Source organism: Paramisgurnus dabryanus, chromosome 4, assembly GCF_030506205.2.
Source record: "Paramisgurnus dabryanus chromosome 4, PD_genome_1.1, whole genome shotgun sequence".
Taxonomy (NCBI): Eukaryota; Metazoa; Chordata; class Actinopteri; order Cypriniformes; family Cobitidae; genus Paramisgurnus; species Paramisgurnus dabryanus.
In genome coordinates, this window is record NC_133340.1 from 21,910,412 (window position 1) to 21,931,276 (window position 20,865).

Consider the following 20,865-nt stretch of genomic DNA (forward strand, 5'->3'; position numbering starts at 1 on the left):
AGACAGAAACGAATTAATTAATTAATTTTTAAACGAATGAAAATATAATTCAGAATGACGACATTTAATAAACACAGAAAAACTAATGAATAAATAATAAACAACAAAAACAAAAAGAATAGTGTTGATTGACGTGGCGCGTGCAGCGTAAGCCGGAAGTGTGTTGCGAGCGGTGCATTGTGGGTGATTGGCCGGCGGAGCGCAGAGTATCAGAGCGCTATCGAGATGTGAGAGAGACGTGATGAGATTATGATCACCAGGAGCCTCTTTATTTCACATAACAGGTACTAAACATCTCAAACACACACCCTGTGGCGTTCACGAGCGTTTTAATCGCGGTTCAGATTATGTTTGATATCATTAGCTAACATGCTAACGCTCATTACGTGTAAACACAATAACAAACTCAACAAACTCCATTAAAACACCGTAAATCACAAGTCTACGTGCTTATTGTACGTGGGTGTATTAGTTAAAGCTGATGGGGTGATACATTAACGCTAAGCTGGTTTGTTTTGATTTGTATATTTATTTTAACTAATAATTATAAATGCGTATACAGCATGTCTAGCATCTTTAGATCAACATTTATTTGTTTTCTTACCGTTTTACAGTAAATCATTAATATTCAGTAATATACAGGTTTAGGCATTTGTCAAACAAGTTGTTCATTCATAAGAATTCATTGTACCAAAGTACAGATTTCAATGAAGATCTTGAATCTTAATAGTTTGTGAGTTTGACAGGTCTCTTCTCTGACTGTTATTTTCAAACCACAGGCTTGTGGAGGTGAAACCTCTGCACTTTCGTTTCTCATTTTTAAAGCCTGTGTCAGCATTTGACATTCATAAACACAGCCACAGATATCTAGAGTTACATCTAAATGACATTTAACCGAAAACACAGCTCAGAGCAAATGCGACTGCAATTTTCTGTTGTGCAGCTCTGCGCAGACAAAACACCTGCAACAGACAGACTGTTGACTGTAAAATAATTTGGATCAGTTCACACACAGCTGCTGGTTTATTCAGGACACCGTGTATTTTATCTGCGTTCCTCTTTCGATTTTATTATGACTTAATGAGGTTTTGTTCCCCTGTTTTTCAAGTGCATAACCACAAATGATTTCAATAGTGTGGAGTGATCAGATATGAAGGGGATTTTTTGTTATTTCCGCTGGGTGATTCACGGAAACGTATCTTTCTCATTGTTTTGCTGTCATGGTATAAATCAGAGATGTTATTTTAACATTTTAACGTGAAACTAATCAATAATAAAGGAAGCATAATGACCAAAAGCACATTAAAATCATTGCAATATTCAGTGTGTATTGATTTTATTTCATCAGCAAGATTATAAATTTATTGCACTGCCTTACATATTATATTAATATCATATTGGCGTAATTCTTAGTTTTAGTCTTGCTTTCTGTCATACCAAATAAGGAGCCGTTTACACACCAAGTTTTCAACCTTTTTCCAAAAAATAGTTAATGCGGTTTGGTTGTTGCGCATTTTGGGGTCCTGAAAATGCAAACTTTTGTTTCAAAGTGTTTTGAAAATTAACTACATAAAAGTAAATCTGTGATAACAGTGACATCATGTGTATGTTTTATTTCTAGGGTTGTAATGATTAATTGTGTTTCCCATTAAAAATGTCTGTCTGAAATTGTCGTTTATAACGTGCATTTAAAAAAGCAACACTCGTTAAACAAAATCATTCAAAATATTCTTTATTATCATAAAAATACCTGAAACAATCTGAAGAACAGCGATATAGATATATCTGTAGACATTTCCTGGAATAGCGTTTGTAATGCTACTTCTTCTGTGACACAAAGGAAGTTTCTGCACGAGTGCACCCCCTGGCTTTGGGATGTGCCGGGATTTTTCCTTAATTCATTCAAATTCATTCATTGAAAAAAACACGCATTTGCAGGATTAATCGTTACAGTCCTAGTTAATTCATTTAAGCCCAGAGTAAAAACTTTTTTACGTGTACGCGAACGAATGTGCACGGTCAAATGCACAGCCTTGCAAAGCATAGTTTATATACCCCATACATGAACACAGACGTTCAGCGCATGCGCATTGTGACAAAATGCAATGCATCTCCTAAGCTACATACTACATTTAGGGCTGCTTGATTATGGGCAAAATCATAATCACTTGGTACGCGTAGGTCTTGCATGCAAATTGCATGTACACGCAAATTCCTTTGACAGAGTGGTGTCTATAGGCAAATTTTTTGTCGTTAACTACATTGTCTTGTAAACTTAATATAAGACAGCTACTTTCTGTGATATCAGGATTTTGTATTCTTATGCATGGTTTTTCTCTCAGCCAGCCTCATATGTGAGGAATCTGCAGTGATGTCCTCCAGTCAGGGCTCATCTCCGCTGCCTAAGTCCAGCGGAGGAAGAGGCACAAGCGATGGGCTTTTCCGCAAACCCAGGGACCCCTCCACGGCCTCCAGACACTACCGACCACCACGATCCCTTCCGGATGTCTGTCCTAAGGAGCCCACTGGTTGGATTTCACAAATTAATTTTTATATCTAATAGTTTTTTATTTTTTTCATATGTCTTCATGTGCCACTAACATGAATACAAGTTTTATTAAATCATCTTGGTGGACTGTGAGCGAGGTTTCTTGACTCGAAATGTAAACTTTTAAATTCTGCTATCTCTATACAGGTGACGGACGTGGCCTCTGTGATGGCCCGTCTGTGGTGGCCGACCAGCATCGCTGGACTGTGTATAACTCTAAAGTGAACCTTCCTGCAGCCCTGAACGACCCCAGACTGGCCAAGAGAGAGTCGGACTTCTTCACTAAGACCTGGGGCCTGGACTTCGCAGAGACTGAAGTCATGCCTTCATTTTACCTGCCCAACATCACCCGAGAACACTTCAGCTCCTACCTTCAGGAGACGGCTCAGGTGACACTGCCATCTGAATTATTCAGACACAAAGAGACAAGAGAGCGAACTCTTTACATAGGCCAGAAACTCGCACGTCTCTCACAGTGACTGTTTGTGTTTGTCTCAGAGGGAGAAGATTCACGAGCGCTGTAAGAATATTTGCCCGAACAAAGACGATCTGTCGGTGCCCACCATCACAAACAATCACGGTATGGTTTACAGAACGTTCAATGAGAAGTAATGAGAGATTGTATAAAAATAACTCATGACAAAACAGAAAAGAGGAAACAGCTGACAAACATATATATATAAAGATGATGACACAAACAGAGAGGTTAATAACCAGTGCTGGGGCCTCATTTATAAAATGTTGCATAGAAAATGTCCAAAATTTGATCTTATGATCATTTCTCAAAAGCGTGCACGTGTGATTCAGAAAAGGTATGTACGCATAGAAAATGCGTGTACGCCTCACTTTCAGACGTGAAATTTCCACATTTAAACGAAGCCTAATTAATGTCACTGACATATAAAAGAACGCCTGTCAATGTTTAAAGAGTTAAAAAAGACTTATATTTAAAAAAAACAAGCAATCAGGCAAGCAAAAGTACGAACTTTTCAAAGTCAAAGACAGTTTTTATAAATATGAAATTTGCCGTGGATTTTTGTGTACGCACACTTTACGATCAAATCTATGCTTATGCACGCTTTATAAATGAGGACCCAGTACAGATGCTGTTTTGTGATTATTTTATCGCAATTAATGTGATAATATTTTAGTTAAAAACATCTTGAACATCTTGGACATAAATGAAATAATATTTATGTGTGTTTGTTGCTTATTTGTCTAGATAAAGCCAGAGCTGAACTTGAGCAGGTGCCTAAGGTGAGAACTGAAGCTACTGAACACATATTTTATTTGATCAAATATTAAACTAATGTAAATCATTTTACTACTCAAGGCTTGAGTATACTTCACTTTTTAAGTGTACGCAAGGTTTACGTACATGTTTACATGTGTTAATAGTACACACTAGTCGTAGCCGATGGTGTAGTGGGCACCGCTTCGACATGTGGTGCATTCGCACTTTCGGCGACCCAAGTTTGATTCCCGGCTCGTGGTCATTTGCCGATCCCATACCCCTCCCTGTACTTTCCTGTCCTCTCCTTAATCACTGTCAAATAAAAGCAAAAATGGGCAAAATATATAACTTTAAAAAAGAATAGTACACGCTACACTGCAATAAATGACTTTCTTACTTAGTATTTTGGTCTTGTTTTAAGTAGAAATATCAAAAAATTCTTATATCAAGATGTATTTTCTTGATGAGCAAAATGACCTAAGAAAATAAGTCTATTTCTTAGACAAAAAATAAGTGAAGAAGTGTTTAATTGTGGATTCACATCAGCCGCGTTTGAGGCGTCAAAATCTACCGTGCCTAGTTTGCCGCTTGAACAATTTAAGTTTACTCGCTTCATTTGCGTGTGAAATTCGCGTCATCGAAACATTCACGCGGAAATTTGCGTCATGGGAGGGGCTTCTATGACTCTGCTCGCTTCCTGTAATCACGTCACTAGATGCGTTTTTCCACCGAAGTAAAAATTTTTCTAATTGCTGGGGTTGCCGCGGCAACCCTCAATTTGCGCCATTCGCGCGAACGAGGCAGAATCATGTCTACAGCACCTCATTCACAACCTCTAGAGGCGTGTCAATGCATCTTCATGTTGACTTAACATTGAAATCACTTGTATTTGACGCCTCTACCGCTGTTGGTGTGAACGCAGTTTAAGAAAAAAGAAAACTTATTTCAAGATTTTTTTCTCACCCCATTGGCAGATAATTTTGCTTGTTTTAAGAATAAAGAGAGGCAATCCCACCTCTTCATTTTACACCTCTCTCTTTTTCTCAGATATTTATGAGGCCTGAGTTTGTCCTGAATGATCCTGCCACATTTAATGCCGTGCTGCCGTGGTCTCACTTCAGCATCGCCGGAAGCAAGAACAACCGAGATGTTGCGTCATCACGGTTACTACAGGAAAAGGTGCTGTTTGTAGTCATCTGGTGTGGGGTTATTATATCAAAGTTTTACTAGACCAATTTTGAAACTAATATCCCATTGAATATACTTCTTTATTTATAAGTTAAATAAAAAATTGAGTATTTCCCAAAGTACACATTGCTTAACAAAAACAAATGAACTATACTTGATATGCTCTTTATATTTGTCTCTTCATAGTTGAGTCACTACCTGGACGTGGTGGAGGTGAGCATCGCCCGACAGATCTCTCTTCGCTCCGAAGCATTTTTTCACGCCATGTCGTCTCAGCATGAGCTCCAGGACCGCCTCAGAGAGACGGCCAATGCGGTCGCAAAGCTACGGGCGCGCACCACCGCAATCGACCGGGTGATGTGTCGAGGCCCGTTACGCGTCCTGCGGGACACCCTGACTCGTGACAACTGTATAAAACTACACAATAAACTTAAGCTGATGGCCGCTGTGCACCAGACGCAGCCCACGGTGCAGTTACTCCTCTCCACCTCAGAGTTTGTGGGGGCGCTGGAGCTCATCGCCACCACCAAAGAAGTACTGCAGCAGGAACTGCAGGGGATTCACAGCTTCAGGTGACGCTGACACATATGTAACACAGACAGGACACAGATAAATAAGACATGATTTTTAGTTCACTTTTTTATAGACTTTACTACTATGTATTTCCTCTTATTCGTCTCTTTGCAGACATTTGGGTTCTCAGCTCTGTGAGATGGAGCGGTTGATCGATAAGATGATGGTTGCTGATTTCTCCACGTATGCTCAAAGCGATCTCAACCGACCCTGTGAAGAGGACGTTCAGGTTCTGGAAAAGGTCAGGCAGTTTGCTTTTTAATTAAAATATTTAAATGATCGTTCAGGAATGTTATATCTTGGACATCTGTGGATTTTTCATTTTTATTCAAGTTAAAGTAATACAGTAGTACATTTACATTTATGAATTAGGCTTTACTGTGGTTTACAAATATTTCCCCCTTTTTTTATCCATGTGTGTATTTCCTGGGTTGCAACCTGTGACCTTTTGCAACATTAATGCAATGCTCTATCACTGAGCAATACAGGACCACAAGCAAACCACAGCAGGTGTTTCCAGGTTGTAATCTAGTAAACCAGATCACGTTTACCTAGAATGAGTTTTACAGTGTGAAATTTTCTCATGTAGGTCACAAAGCCATCTGCAGCGTCAGGAAAGGTTGGTTTACCCCGAGAGTGAGACGTTTTTTCATTGCCCTAATTCCCACGCTGATGAATCAACCAAATGTTTACCCGCTCCAAACCGCAGAATATATTTCCTCAACAAGAAATGATGACATTAGCTCATCCGCTAAATCTATCATTGGACGAATCAATGTATTCAGCATGAATCAACAGATGATTGTACTTATAATTTGTGTGCCGTCGTCTCTGCTGCTGTGATTGGCTGATGTATGGTGACCCCTCAATTGGGTCGTTTCTGCAGTTGGGGGTCAGTGGTTATAGCGAAGATGTGTTTGTGTGTAACAGGATCGTCTACAGTCTCTCGTCTTTGGGTTGCTGAGACAAAGGAAGCTGGATTTCCTGGACATTTACAGTGAAGAGATGAACCATGCAGCGAAGAATGTTGTACGGCAGGTACAGTACACGAAAGGAGGGGCAAGAAATAGCTCACAGGACAGTAGCAGGGGTGTGAAATGGAGGGGCAGGAAATGAGCCGGAGACAGATGCATGAACAGGAACTGAGTCGAGACAGATATTTTCAGTTCTTGTTGTTGTGTTATGATTTGATTTTGTTTTGTCTCTGTTGCCAGGGTGTTTTGAAGTCTGTGTCCCAGATCAATGAGACCGATGCAAACACAATCAAGTGAGTATAGTAATACTCTGAGTTTGTTAGTGAACTGTGTATCACAACGATATCACAACTGACTATGTGTGTGTTTGTGTCAGGTTGCATGAGCAGATGCGTCTGATGACGTTCCAACGATGGTTTGATCTGCTGCTGGATATATTCGAAAATTTTGTCTTGTTTCTTAAAAGGATCAAGGTAACAAACTCAACAAAAATACACACAACTCAACTTCCCTCTTCTTGTGTAATAGTTGTGGTTGACAATAGCTTTTATAGATCCAAAATCTAATGAGCTTACTAACTTGACAACATGATATGAAAGCCGTTCCAAATGATAAAATGCATTTCATTTGGCCAAATTTTATAGTAGCATCATGCCTTGATGTATGCAAATGAGGTCAATTGTATGCAAATTTTATTCTGTAAAAATTTTATTGAATGATACTCCACATATCAGGTTACTAGCTAAACTTTTGCAGTGGCTGTCCATGCAGACTTTAGACAGTAAAGTAGCTTGTGTGTTTGTTATAGGTCACGCTCAGCGTTATCCGAAATGTCGTGTTGGAAGTTCTCGACAGCAGCCAGAGGAGTCGACTAGCTGAGGCTACCCTGGCGATAAATCATTCTGACAGCAGGGCCAATGAAGAGGAAGAAGAGGAGGAGGCAGGGAGTGTTCGTTCAGGAGAGGCGGAGCTTGCCTATCTCACCCACGAGGGGCTTTTCATAAGCGATGCACTAAATGAAGCTGAACAACGGGCCGGCGCATCCACGCAAACTCAGTCCAGAGCACAGGTGCGCTTAGAGGCCTGTGGGAGCGACTCGGCCTCCGCAACCACCGAATCTTCCTCCAGCAGGGAACACAACTCCAACACTACCTCCTCCCTGCCCATAGGGGGCGCCAGTGCAATGTGAGTTGTACAGTACATAAAAATGACGCTTGATGGATTTTGCGCAATCCTGTATGTGTATAAATTAGAGATGCACAGATATATCGGCCAATAATTGGAATGAGACGATAAAAGCACTATTGGCTATTGGTCGACAGTTTTAAACCGCCGATACTCGTGGCCGATATATCCTGACAATCAAAAGAAAACAGGAACATGCAATGAATTGTATAGAAAATGTAACTTCACTAGATTAATGTTCACTATTATTGGTCATTATATGAATGAATAACATTCAGAATTTAGTTAATGCAAGTTAATATAACCACCAAACTGTATGGGCAGATAGCAGTGTAGAAAAAATCGGCTATTGGATTTTTCGATAAATCTCTTGTTTTCATGGTCGATTCAAAATCGATTCTCAAAGGCCACCAATCGATTTTTTTCCCCCATAATTATTTCCGCAAACATTGAACGTAAGATTAACGTTAATCTAATTACTAGTCTTCTCCACTAGATATCACCCTCTTTTTTGCCTTGCGCGATGTTACCAAGTAGTGAGAGGCAAGCCTGTCATTCATTCATTCATTCATTCAGTCTATATTATAATATAATATTCTATATATTCTATATTCATTGAGTTGAATCGAGTATAAAAACCGACCTGAGAATCGCAAACGAGATCGGAATCGAGAATCTAAATCGAATCGATTTGATAGCTTGTGAATCGCATCGATCTGGAACATATTAATCGATAGCCAGTCGCCCAGAAAAATTTAATATCAGTGCATCTTTAGTATAAATACCAACGCTATCTTACGAGAATTCGTACATATTTTTTACGAGTTAGCTAATTCATATGACCACATTCGTACGTTTTTGTACAATTTGCCTTGACCCCTGTGGCGTTGGGGTTTGGTGCGGGGTTAGGGGTTGGGTTTTGTTATGAGAGTCGTACGTTTTTGCATGAATTACTTCGCATGAATTTGTACAAATTAGCCAACTCGTAAAATATACAAATTTTTGTTAGCTAAGGCTGATAAATACATACCTTCATATATCATTTAGCGGCAGTACATTAACACTTTATCTGTTTCTGGTAGTAGCGAGGACGTTATGCCATCTGATCTTGAGTTGGGTCAAGTGGCCAATAACATCCAGGAGCTGCTTTACAAGGCATCAGACGTCAGTCATGACCGCTGCGCCAAAGTACTCATGACCCGAGCTAAGGTACACAAACACAAACTGGTACATACTTTTGTGCTTTAGTTATAGACACACCTTTAGTTTTGGACACACCTGTCATTTCTCAGTTAAGGGGAACCAGTTCCATCAGTTTATCAAATGCAGTCAAAGCTGTGAACATACAATGTTTTCACAGTGAATTAAAACAACAATATACAGCATGTCAATCAATCTTTCCTCTGCAGGATGGCTCTCTGGAGCGCTTGAGTTCCTCTGAGTTTGTGTGTTTAAGTCAGGCCGTGGAGTCGTTCGTCAAAGACACAGAGGAGCTGTGCGGTAGACGCAGTGTCAGCCTGAGGGGGGCGCTGCAGAGTCAGGCACACAAATTTGTACAGCGCTTTCACGAGGAACGCAAGAATAAACTCAGGTATACGCTGATGCACTATGACACATACAGTTGTTATTTATTGACATATAAAGCGATTCTGACTCATTGGTGTGTGTGTGTGTTTAGTCTGCTGCTGGATAATGAGAGGTGGAAACAGGCGGATGTTCCCGCTGAGTTTCAGGATTTGGTCGACTCTATTGCCGATGGACGCATCAGTCTGCCTGAACGCAAACTCACAGGTATTGTGAATCTAAAACTCGGTGACAAGATGTTTTATTTGTAATACATCAAATTCTCTTATTACTATAAATTATTGAGGTTCATGCTGTTAAATGAAGGTGTTTCTGTTTCTCTTAGGCTCTGAGGACCGGAAACCCAGTGAGTTTCTGTGTGTTGATGGGCAGAAATACGCTGTGGTCGGGTAGGCACTTCATTTCACCAGCACCTTCCACCAAATCTTGTTCCTGTATGACCGTTTCCCTTTGCTCTTTGATAGGACGGTGCTGCTGTTGATCCGGATGTTTTTGGAATACTGTCAATGTGTAAACGACATTCCCTCCATCACTACTGACATCTTAACACGACTCGCTGACCTGCTTAAGGTGTGTGTATGTTTAGGGGGTTAGGTGACTCCCTGCTGAAAAAAACAGCATACCAGCATATGTTGTGTTTTGGTGCTGGTTTGCTAGTGAACACCAGCTAAACCAGCATCAAACCAGCACCAGCATTAGCACCAGCTAAACCAGCAACAAACCAGCATTAGCACCAGCTAAACCAGCATTAGCACCAGCATACCATGCTGGTCATACCAGCATATGTTGTGTTTTGGTGCTGGTAAGCTGTGACCACCAGCTAAACCAGCATAGACCAGCATAATTCCCATGCTGGTCCATGCTGGTTTGATGCTGGTTTTTTCAGCAGGGCTGATATTCAGAAATAACTTTTCATCGCCAGATTTTGTAATGCATGTGCGTACAAGAGAAAATAGTATATATAGCCCAGGAGAGGCTCGCAATGCACATGTGCCAAACGTCTGTGTACACGAATGAGTCAAACTATGCTTTGCTAGGCTGTGCCTTTGACCGTGCACCTTTGTTTGCGTGCAAATAAAAAAACGAAGCTTTTCACAGCATAACATCACAAAGAAAAACATAAGAATTGTGATTCTTCATTTTACTCCCAGTCAGACATTGACTTTACATTAAGAGTCGTTTCATTATGAAAAACAAATTTAAGGAACCAAATGATTTATCGGCTGATGAAGAAGAATAATCTACTGATGCTGATAATTTAAAAAAATTCCCTCGCCAATATATTGTCTACTAGTTCATCTTCGTTTTTGGGTTATATTAAACTGTTAACTGTTTGGTGTATCTCAGGGCTATTAAAATCTTACCCTGTAGGGCCGACCGAGCACTGCAGAGTTTAGCTCTAACCCTGATCAAACACACCATAGAAAGCTAATCAAGGTCTTCATGATCACTAGAAAATCCCAGGTGGTTAAGTTTGATTGGTTGGACCTAAACTCTGTAGTGCTCGGCCCTCCAGGGTAAGATTTGAATAGCCCTGGTGTACTTGTATGCAAAATTAAATAACCTAAATTGTAAATAATTGGTCAAATAAACTGTGACATCATTTGAACGCCATCATGTGGTTTGTTTCATGGTCACAGCACTTCAACTCTCGGAGCTGCCAGCTGGTGTTGGGTGCGGGCGCTCTACAGGTTGTGGGGCTAAAAACCATCACCACCAGAAACCTAGGTAAGAAACCACACATGCACAAAGAGAGTTGTGAGTCTTCCTGAACACATTTATGACAGTGTTGTATCTCCACAGCTTTGGCCTCTCGCTGTTTGCAGCTGGTGGTTTACTACATCCCTGTGATCAGAGCACACTTTGAGACCAGACTGCAGCCCAAACAGTACAGCATACTACGTCACTTTGACCACATCACTAAGGTAACCGCACCCTTTTTAATACCACACACTGATGCCACATGTCTGTGCTACTAACATAGCCTTTAAACACCAAAACATTAAACTGGTGCCAGTTTATTTGGTAATTATAACAGGGTGAGAGAGAGAGACAGGATGTTGAAGGAGAAAGTGTTATAAATTGGGACACAGCCCAGACTATTGTTACCCACTGCTCCACACCTCTGACTGCATTTCTACATAAACAAAAATAAACATAATACTTTGAATTAGGTGTCCGCAGATCACCATAAGCTTTGATGCAGTGGTCAGAAGATTCAAAAAATTTGTTCATAAAACAATTTTATTGTAGACTGACAGATAATAGGAATAAAAAGATAAAATGTAAAGTTTCTCTGGTGGATACACACACCATTATAACTGTACTGAAACAGGAACAATAACACATGATTTCCACTCTGTGCAGGACTACAATGATCACATCTCAGAGATCTCTGCTAAACTTGTAGCCATCATGGAGAGCATGTTCGAAAAAGCTCTTTCTAAGGTAAGTTTGGAGGTCTACGCTTTGTGAGTCGAGTGTCATGAATAATCGCAAATCTCTAAAAAGTAACTTTCATGTTTACTAGTTAAAATACACTTTATGGACAAATGTATTGGGACGCCCCCTTCAAACAGGTTTGACTATTGCAAATCTTAAATGCTACAGCATATAATGATATTCTAGAGAATTGTGTGCTTCTAATTTTGTAGCAACCGTTTAAGCAAGTCCAACATGTAAATGCCTCTATACAAAAAAAAGAAAGGGCCCAGAACTGAACCCTGCTGAACACCTTTAGTATTACATGCAGGCTTTCAGATAAACACTTGTAACCCAAACCAATCAATGACTTGTACACAGGGATAAAGTTACTGCAGATCAGAAGAAGACCCTTTAAAAACTGTTGCAACTAACATGGTAACAAAATTAGTTGTATTTTTAGGTATAGCATTAGTATTTGTTTTGATGTGCGCTTGATGTTGTGACTCTCTTGATGACTCTCTTGAGTTTTATAACCAAACATTTTTCTCTGCAGTATGAAGTGAAGGCTCCGATGCCATCCACGTGTTTGCGTAATGTGTGTAAACAGATTGCAAAAATGCACGAGGCCATTTTTGAGCTCTTACCTGAGGAACAGTCACAGGTGAGATGCTGAATGTCTGAATCCCCATTTTGAGTGAATCACAGACTACAAACTCATGCTTTGTTTGTGTGTGTAGATGTTGTTCCTCAGAATAAACGCCAGCTTTAAGCTGCATCTGAAGAGACAGTTAGGTCGTTTGGGGGTCATAAATGACGGAGGACCCCAATACGGGTAAGTTTTTGGTCTCTCTTTAAGACTGAACACAAAACATGCATATATTGTGTAAAATGCCATGGATTCTGGGAATCTTTAAGTCTCTCTCATGCATTAACAACACTTTGCTCTCTGCAGGTTGGTCATGGTAGACGTGGCGTTTTACTCTGAGAACGTGCAAGCTTTGCGCTCCCTGGAACACCTGGACTTAAACATGCCTGAGATCTGGGAGCAGAAGAGGTGATGATGGAGCGCTTTGCCTAGGCCAGTCGGGCCTCTCTGCCACGTCCACCATCACAGTGACCTGCTCCGCCCTCGTGTTTGAGCAGGAAGTGGGGTCAGCGGGTTACAGGAAAGAGGAAGTGGTCGGACTCAGGACTCAAAGTCTTGTTGATTTATACCTCCGTGACACTGGAGTGGCATCTCGCACCTCTTTCCACAGTGAGAACGAGCACTTTTTCTGAACCTGGGGGTCACCAAGATGCCTCTGTTTCTCCTAACAGGACGTGTCCGGGAGGTACAAAAATTTTAACTGTGGAGACCAAATCAGGACACGCTTGTGGGGTTGACCAATCTCGTCGCAGCTGGGAATTATGGAAAATCTGTTTGTTGTTTATCTTAAAGTGGAGATGTGTACGCAGTGCCTCTTTAAGTACCATCACTACAGTGCAACTTTCCATTCATGTGCAATTCTGTCTGTTATTTAATCGCTGTCAAATGAAACACTTAATTGTTATTTATTTAAATTGGTCGATTGATTTGATTTGGGTTCTTTCCAGGTAAAGCTTTCAGGTGTTCAGCGCCAACTCTAGTACAAAAAGTGGGTTTTAAAATGTTTTTTGTTTTGCACTAGTGTAATAATGATTTTACTGCCTGCTTTTGGCATTCATGTTCATTGTTTCATGTTCTCGAATGCTGAATTGATGAAGTATAAAATCTCTGGGGGTTAAAGGTCAAGGATGCTAATCCAAGGTTTTCGTCTTTAAGTGAATATGGATATTTAACTATATGGACTGCATAAATGAAGATCTTCTGTAAGGCATCTAAACCTGTAAATGTGAAGATTCTCCCAACAAACCCAGTTTAAACCTTCATAAGCTTTAGGTAAGTAAGGGAAAAATATAATTCAAGATAAAGGTCTCAATAGTTATTGGCTATGTTTAAAACACAGTAATTTATCGTCAATGTAAATCGAATCTGAATGATTCTTTATAACCACTACACCTGCTCTACGATTCGTTTTTGGACACGTTACCCTGTTTACTCTAGAGTAAGAGATCTATTGAGACATGCAAAGATGTAGCCAAGTTTTAGAGTTCTCATTTCTGATGACTTTCTCAAACCACAGTATTACCGTAACCCTGTCTCTTCTACAATGGGATCCATTTACTAGGTTGGTTATTTTAACAAATCAAGATTTGTGATTGGTGTGAAAGGAGACTGTAGGTGTACTGTATCAAACCCCTTTTTGTTTTGCTGTGAGCTTTGAATTTCTGTATCCATGTATGTCAAACACTCGTGCTGTCCCGTTGAAAAGTGCCTACCTTTTATTTGATATCAAAGACTACTTCTGATTTAAATGGTACATTTGATGGCTAGAATGCCGTGTGTGTGTGCGTATTTTGGGGGCTCTCGTTAGCCCTCATCTGAACAAATTAAGAAGTAAACTGATGGGAAATATTGTGGCATGCTTGACCCTTTTAAACGGTGGCACTTTTTAATATTAATAAAGCCACAGGAAAAATAAATAGTTGTTCAGTTCATTTCTTATCACTTTCTACTATTTTCTTTCTTTCTATTTGTATTTTATTACTGCAGACTGTGTGCTCTTTTATGTACTATTTTGAAAATATACTGTCTATAAATATTACCGTACTTTTAAATATTAGATATTGTAAATATGATATTAAGATTATCCTCTACATTTTCTCCGGTACAATGTAAGGACTTTTTTTTTATATTTCGCACTAGAGAATCGTAAAGGCTTTTATTCTGTTTCTTCTCTTACTTCCGGTCGCGATCAGATCGCAGAAATGGCTCAAGGTAAACAGAAATTTAAAGCGCAGCGTCCCGGAGGAGCAAAAAAGCAACAAAACAAACCGAAAGGACCCAAGAAAGGAGGTAAAACGTTTGTGTTTTCGTGTACACGATTATTATCAGATTTAAAAAAGCTACATTGACACAGGCATGCACGTGCACGACACTTCCGCTTTAAACACTATTCGTTTACTCTGGTTATTTCAGGGAGGATAATCGCTCCCAAAAAAGCTCAGGTGGTCCAACAACAGAAGCTCAAGAAGGTAAGATACACACACTGTTATTTAACCATGGTACACACACATATACATATAATAATACAGTTTCCTCCCAGACTTTATACGTTTTATGCTGTGTGCATGTTACATTAATTATATTGAGAATAATGGTGTATGTGTTGATTTTCTCCGCAGGGTTTGGAGGTGGCCATTAGAAATAAGATTGAACATGAAGTCACACAGAGGGCCAGCACATCTCTACATAAGAAACTGAGTGTTCTGAAAACTCCAGGAGGAAAGGGTGGACCAGGCGGACCTTCAAAATCTGCTTCGGGATCCTCCAAAACCTGATCATATACAAGACTGACCATCTTAAACGCAGTGTGTAATGTACTGTATGGCCACCAGGGGGCCGCATCACATAAAGACTGATGGGTTCAACTTTGTTGATTCAACAGAAATATTGTATGGATTTATTCCTTATAGCTTAGTCTGTCATAGCAGACTCACACATTCATCATGATCTCATAAACTCTATATCTTATATTTATAGAATAAAACCACAACTGATGATCTTTTATCATATAAGTTTTCACCCTTTTTAAACTTCAGCATGTAAGTTGTTCACATTCTTGTGGTACAGACCTGAATCACATGTGTGTCAATACTTTTGTAAACAAATGAAATGGATATAAACATCATAGACACTCTTGACATCAACACAGCAATGGCTTAAAGAGCCCACAGTGTACTAACATGGGAGTAATGAGGAGCAAACTTTTTTTAACGATTCAAGGTTTTGCATAAATACCATGAAGGTCTTTCCATTATCGTCAAGGATGCAGCGCTTGCTGTATATATTAGCTGAAACTCATGGCTCCCCTCCTACTTTATTTACTTTTCTTTGTTTAGGCTTGATTTTATTGTGAGACCTGAATGGCTCTTTGTATAACCAACATCTCGTTTTTATTGCACAACATTCATCTATTTTTAAATGAATACTTTTATTAAATCATCTGGTTTAAAGATATAAAGGACCCGTGAGAGACTACTGACAAAATAGTGCTCATGTGGCAAAGACAATGATTAGTATCCATCAAACATTTACATAAACCAAACTACATCCTACCTGGCTGCAGTTAAAAGGCTAAGTAATGATGCAAATTTATACAAGTAATGAAGCACATCTATAACCCGAAAGGTTCGTGACAGGTTCTGTCTCACAGGGCTTTGAGAGGCTAATGAGTGTAAGTGGACCGCAGAAAACGCGGGAATGAATCTTTAGCCATCAGAGTGAAGATCCGGTGCTGAGCTTCATCAAAGGTCTCGGCTGTGGGTGTCTCCATCAGGTCCGTTAACATCTCACGGGTCTCACTGTCCAGATTCACCTGAATAACACCCACATGACTGTCATACTTTATTTAACAAAAAATGTATACATTATGTGTACGGGCTTTAAAGTATGCTGATCTTTAAAGAGGGACATGTCATGGAAATGTTTCAATGTTTAAGTGCTATAATTGGGTCCCCAGTGCTTCTATCAACCTAGAAAATGTAAACTCAGTAACAGTTTTGGTAAACCATTCTCTGCAAGCATGTGGAAAAATTAGGTCATTCAGATTTTGCTCCCTATGTGACATAGAAGGGGGCTCTTATTATGATAATATCACCCCTTAATCTGCACTATCCAACCACGGCACTACCATTTAGTGCAGAGAGAAAGAGAAAAAAAAATTGACAGCACAATTGAGTTTCTATTACAACAAACTACTATTATGGTGATCCGTGTTTGCATTAGCTCATTTGTATTTAAGGGGGCATTCCCCAAAAACTGCAAATTTTTGCTCAAACCAATAAAGCGGCAATTTTAACATGCGATTATAAATTATTTGTGGGCTATTTTGAGCTAAAACTTCACATATGCACTCTGGGGACACTGAAGACTTATTTTACAAGTCTCATAAAATGTCTTTAAAGAAAACTCTTTTAAAGTAACCAAGAATTTAGGATAACATGTTATTAGTTGTAAATAGTAATGTAAAATAAATATCTTAAAAAAGGCTTTATGTACGTTAAAGAGTTTATACTTTAAGGGTTGAATAAGATGAATATGCACTACGCTGTCTCTCACCTCACGGGGAGCATCTGGGTTGATGAACCGGTTGTAGATGTTCTGGGCTTTGGATGCCAGTTTAGACCCGGATGAGTTCTTGTAGTCTTCACATGCCAGCCAGAACTCCAAGTTCTCCTCACTGAATTCCGAACACAGGAACCATCGGAAAGCTTGAATGCCCACTGAAAAAAAATCAACAAATGTGTTCCTTAAATGATGCTGGGTTGAATGTTAAATATATATATATATATAAGCAAAGACATCTTACTTTTGCTGTTAAGCAAAGTCTCCAGGTCATGTGGTGGCTTTTCTTCAGTTCTGTGAAGGATAAAGATAATTTTTATATCAGATTTATATAATAAATTAGAGAAGAATTACTCTCTTACCTGTGTTTATGAACCCACTCTTGTTTTTCGGCCAGGTGAGTGAGTTTAACTTTCATACCCTTTGCCCTGTAATACAAAATCAATTAAATTACACCCCAAACAGTTTACAGTAATACAATATTGTTATCCAATGGTTAGTTCAACAACAGTCCTTCTCACTGCAAATCCCTATACACACTTTTCCAGGCATGAGGACTGGATGGCGGAGAGGCCCTTACACATCACATACAGTGAAATCGACCCTAATGAAAAGAAAATTTAACACCAGATGTGTCCAGTACGGTATGTGTTACTTCACCTGTCTTGTTCTTATATACCGAAATTAATCTGATCCTGACATCATGGCACACAACGCACACCATACAGGTCACACACTCAAGTGCCCTTCAACAATATCACCAAATTAAACTTTATTGGTGGGGATTGTGGACAGTGTTTACCGTCAATGACGTCTGTGCTGGTAGTGTGGACAGCAGATCTATTGTATGTGCCTGTCACCTCTGTTTGCATCTGGTATGATGACTGAAGCAACAGGTGTGTAGCAGGTTATCTGTGTCTTTATCTAAACCTGTGTTCTGATCTTTTCATTTATTTATGGAATACATTGTTTCCAGTCGCTTACACACAAAACCCTTTTGTTGAGTGTGAATACAGATAATAATAGTATGTTGCATATGTTTGGCATCTTATATTCCTACAGTTAAAAAACACACACACAAAAAAAAACTTTCTTACTTGGTATTTCTGTCTTGTTTTCAGGACAAATATCTTAAAATTCTTAAAGAAGACATTTTACAAGATTTTTTTAAGATGTAAAGTAAATCTTTGGTATCCCCAGAGTGATTGTGTGAAGCTTTAGCTCAAAATACCCCACAGATAATTTATAACTGCATGTTAAAATTGCCACTTTGTAGGTGTGAGCAAAAATTTGCTGTTTTGGGGGGGAGTCCTTTAAAATGCAAATGAGCTGATGAAATGCAAACACTGATCACCATAATGATGTTTTTTTTATTGAACCTCAATTGTGCTGTCAGTTTTCTCTTTCTCTCTGCACTAAATGGCAGTGCCGTGGTTGGATAGTGCAGATTAAGGGGCAGATAAACTGACATCAGAAGGGGAGATACATTTCAACAATCTAATTTTTCACATGCTTGCAGAGAATGGCTTACCAAAACAAAGTTACTGGGTTGATCTTTTTCAACTGCACTGCCATTTAGTGCAGAGAGAGAGAGAAAAAAATTGACCTCACAATTGAGTTTCATTTCAACAAATCACCATTATGGTGATCAGTGTTTAAATTAGCACACCCAAAAACGGCACATTTTTGCTCACACCTAAGTTTTAATTTGAACATGCGATTATAAATTATCTGTGGGTTATTTTTAGCAAACATTTGCTGTTTTAGGGGTGTGTCCTTTAAAATGCAAATAAACTGATGAAATGCAAACACTGATCACCATAATGATGTTTTTTTTATTTAATCTCAATTGTGCTGTCAATTATTTTCTCTCTCTCTCTCTCTCTCTCTCTCTCTCTCTCTCTCTCTCTCTCTCTTCACTAAATGACAGTGCCGTGGTTGGATAGTGGTTATATTTTATCTTTTTCACATGATCTAGGTTGATAGAAGCACTGGGGACCCAATTATGGCACTTAAACATGGAAAAATTAGATTTTCATGACATGTCCCCTTTAAATCAAAATGTATTTTCTTGATGAGCAAAATAAAGAAAATAAGTTTAGGTTTTAGACACAAAAAGTACATTTAATGCTTAAAACAAGCAAAAAATCTGCCAATGGGGTAAAAAAGATTGCATTTTTCTTGAACTAAGTGTTTAAGAAAAAAGTTAACTTATTCCAAGATTTTTTTGCTTCTTACATTCACTTACATTTTCTTTGTTTTGCTGAACACAAAGAAAGATGTTTTGAGCAATGTTTGTAACCATGTTTGTTTGCTTTTGAGCAGCACTGACTTCCATAGTAGGAGTTTTTCTTACAATGGTAGTCAATGGTGCTTCTGTTTCCTGCTTAATTACAAACCTTCCTTCGTGTTCATCAAAACAATACAAATTTATACAGATTTGTAACAACATGAGAGTGAGTAAATGATGACAGATTTTTCATTTTTGGGTGAACTATCCCTTCAACCTGAATGTGATCTGGGAAACATGAGTACAATACATAATGATAACATTGTAAATATGTGAGCTACTTTAGCACATTTTAGCTGGTCTTCCTGTACAAACCATTTAACCCATTTTTTTTACAGTCTATGCTTTTTACCAAGATGGTCAATTAGCAGACATCTGGTGACCTATCTACTGTAGATCAAGCTGGACCACAAACCATGTTAATCCAGTTATAACCTCTGTATTTACCTCATTTCTGCAGTATTTTATCTCTCTCCACACTGTTTTACTGAGGTCATTCATGTGATATTTGATTCTTGATCAGTTTTGCTTGTTTCTGAACTCTGATCTTTCTGTGTGCTTCAGATAAGAGTTGAGATACAGTTTCACTCAATACTGAAAATGCTATCTAAAAATACTAGTCCTCAGTAAAACAGATGGCATACTGAATTCTTTATGAACTATCAGGAAATTACTTTATAAACACCAACAGTGACTTGAATTGTGAGGTCTGCACTGCAAAAAATGACTTTCTTACTTATTTTTTGTTGGTACAAATCAAGATGCATTTTCTTAATGAGCAAAATTACCTTACAAAATAAGTCTAGTTTTTAGACAAAAAATATAAAATGTAAGTGAATGTGTGCTCAAAACAAGCAAAGGATCTGCCAATGGAGTAGGTGATTTTTTCTTGAATTAAGTGTTCAAGAAACACGCTTGCCATATTGGCAGATTTTTGGCTTGTTTTATTCACTTGAATTTGATATTAAAACTACACTTATTTTCTTAGGTCAAGAAAATGATATCAAGAAAATGCATCTTGATTTAAGAATGATTAGATATTTATACATAAAACAAGACAAGTATTTTTTTGCAATGTGGTCTTATTTGTGTACATTTGTAATGTATTTATTTGCACAGCAAATAGAGACTAAAGTTCATCTGCTCAACAGATAAGTTCATTAGACATGATCACACACATTTAACAGTGTTTCTCTGAAACTGCTTAGCATATTTTGTCTCCACCCTGCATGCTGAAAATACAGCAGAAACCATCATATGAATGGGAACTATAGCTAATGGTCTTTGTTTGGGTCTCTACTGATAATATGTTGGGTTATGTTGTAGGATGTAATCTATCCCAGTAGATCCCCATGAAATCCTACTGGAATAAGATCCGAAACACAACATGTAATGGTTTAAATGGTAGAATCTGATGGTTCATATAATGGTATTCTTAACGGAACCAGCATAGTGTATATAACATGCATGCAGTTTAGGAAGAAGGAAGCGATCAATACAGAGTCCTGAAGGCAGTGTTTGGTGTAACCTGAAGCCGCTGTTGTAGGCTCTGCAGCTGAAGATCCCAAAACGCGGTTCACGCGTGTTTTGACGCATACATCACACGCGTTTCAGCTAAATTTGAACTGCCGTTTTGCTGACGGACGAGAAAAAGTAGCG

The 20,865-nt window shown here is 38.9% G+C and overlaps 3 protein-coding genes across 7 annotated transcripts; 2 read left to right on the forward strand and 1 right to left on the reverse strand.

Moving 5' to 3' along the window:
- The first annotated feature begins 165 nt into the window (after nt 1–165).
- On the forward strand, nt 166–14,286 carry vps54 (VPS54 subunit of GARP complex). Of its 4 annotated transcripts, none has more exons than XM_065295071.2 (24): nt 166–284; nt 2,343–2,528; nt 2,696–2,937; nt 3,047–3,128; nt 3,771–3,805; nt 4,830–4,961; nt 5,157–5,542; nt 5,658–5,784; nt 6,133–6,162; nt 6,474–6,581; nt 6,758–6,810; nt 6,894–6,990; nt 7,326–7,702; nt 8,785–8,911; nt 9,112–9,293; nt 9,381–9,493; nt 9,612–9,675; nt 9,751–9,856; nt 10,927–11,014; nt 11,090–11,211; nt 11,654–11,734; nt 12,264–12,371; nt 12,448–12,542; nt 12,663–14,286. In XM_065295071.2, the coding sequence occupies exons 2-24, from the start codon at nt 2,372–2,374 to the stop codon at nt 12,766–12,768; spliced, it is 3,018 nt and encodes a 1,005-aa protein (XP_065151143.2). In that variant the 5' UTR covers nt 166–284; nt 2,343–2,371; the 3' UTR covers nt 12,769–14,286. The 4 variants fall into 4 exon arrangements, with proteins under 4 accessions (XP_065151143.2, XP_065151144.2, XP_065151145.2 ...); XM_065295072.2 differs by having other exon boundaries at nt 8,788–8,911; XM_065295073.2 differs by lacking the exon at nt 6,133–6,162.
- A 226-nt stretch (nt 14,287–14,512) lies between these two features.
- On the forward strand, nt 14,513–15,367 carry c4h19orf53 (chromosome 4 C19orf53 homolog). Its single transcript, XM_065274585.1, has 3 exons — nt 14,513–14,645; nt 14,769–14,824; nt 14,975–15,367. The coding sequence occupies exons 1-3, from the start codon at nt 14,558–14,560 to the stop codon at nt 15,128–15,130; spliced, it is 300 nt and encodes a 99-aa protein (XP_065130657.1). The 5' UTR covers nt 14,513–14,557; the 3' UTR covers nt 15,131–15,367.
- Nucleotides 15,368–15,498: 131 nt separating this feature from the next.
- Nucleotides 15,499–20,863, reverse strand: LOC135785649 (regulator of G-protein signaling 5). 2 transcript variants are annotated; one of them, XM_065295079.2, is made up of 6 exons: nt 20,735–20,863; nt 17,457–17,520; nt 17,279–17,344; nt 17,161–17,210; nt 16,911–17,074; nt 15,499–16,167 (listed from the first exon to the last, which is right to left on the reverse strand). In XM_065295079.2, exons 2-6 carry the CDS (start codon nt 17,498–17,500, stop codon nt 16,018–16,020), a joined length of 474 nt encoding a protein of 157 aa, XP_065151151.1. In that variant the 5' UTR covers nt 17,501–17,520; nt 20,735–20,863; the 3' UTR covers nt 15,499–16,017. The 2 variants fall into 2 exon arrangements, with proteins under 2 accessions (XP_065151151.1, XP_073670410.1); XM_073814309.1 differs by lacking the exon at nt 20,735–20,863 and adding an exon at nt 19,654–19,796.
- Nucleotides 20,864–20,865: the final 2 nt, after the last annotated feature.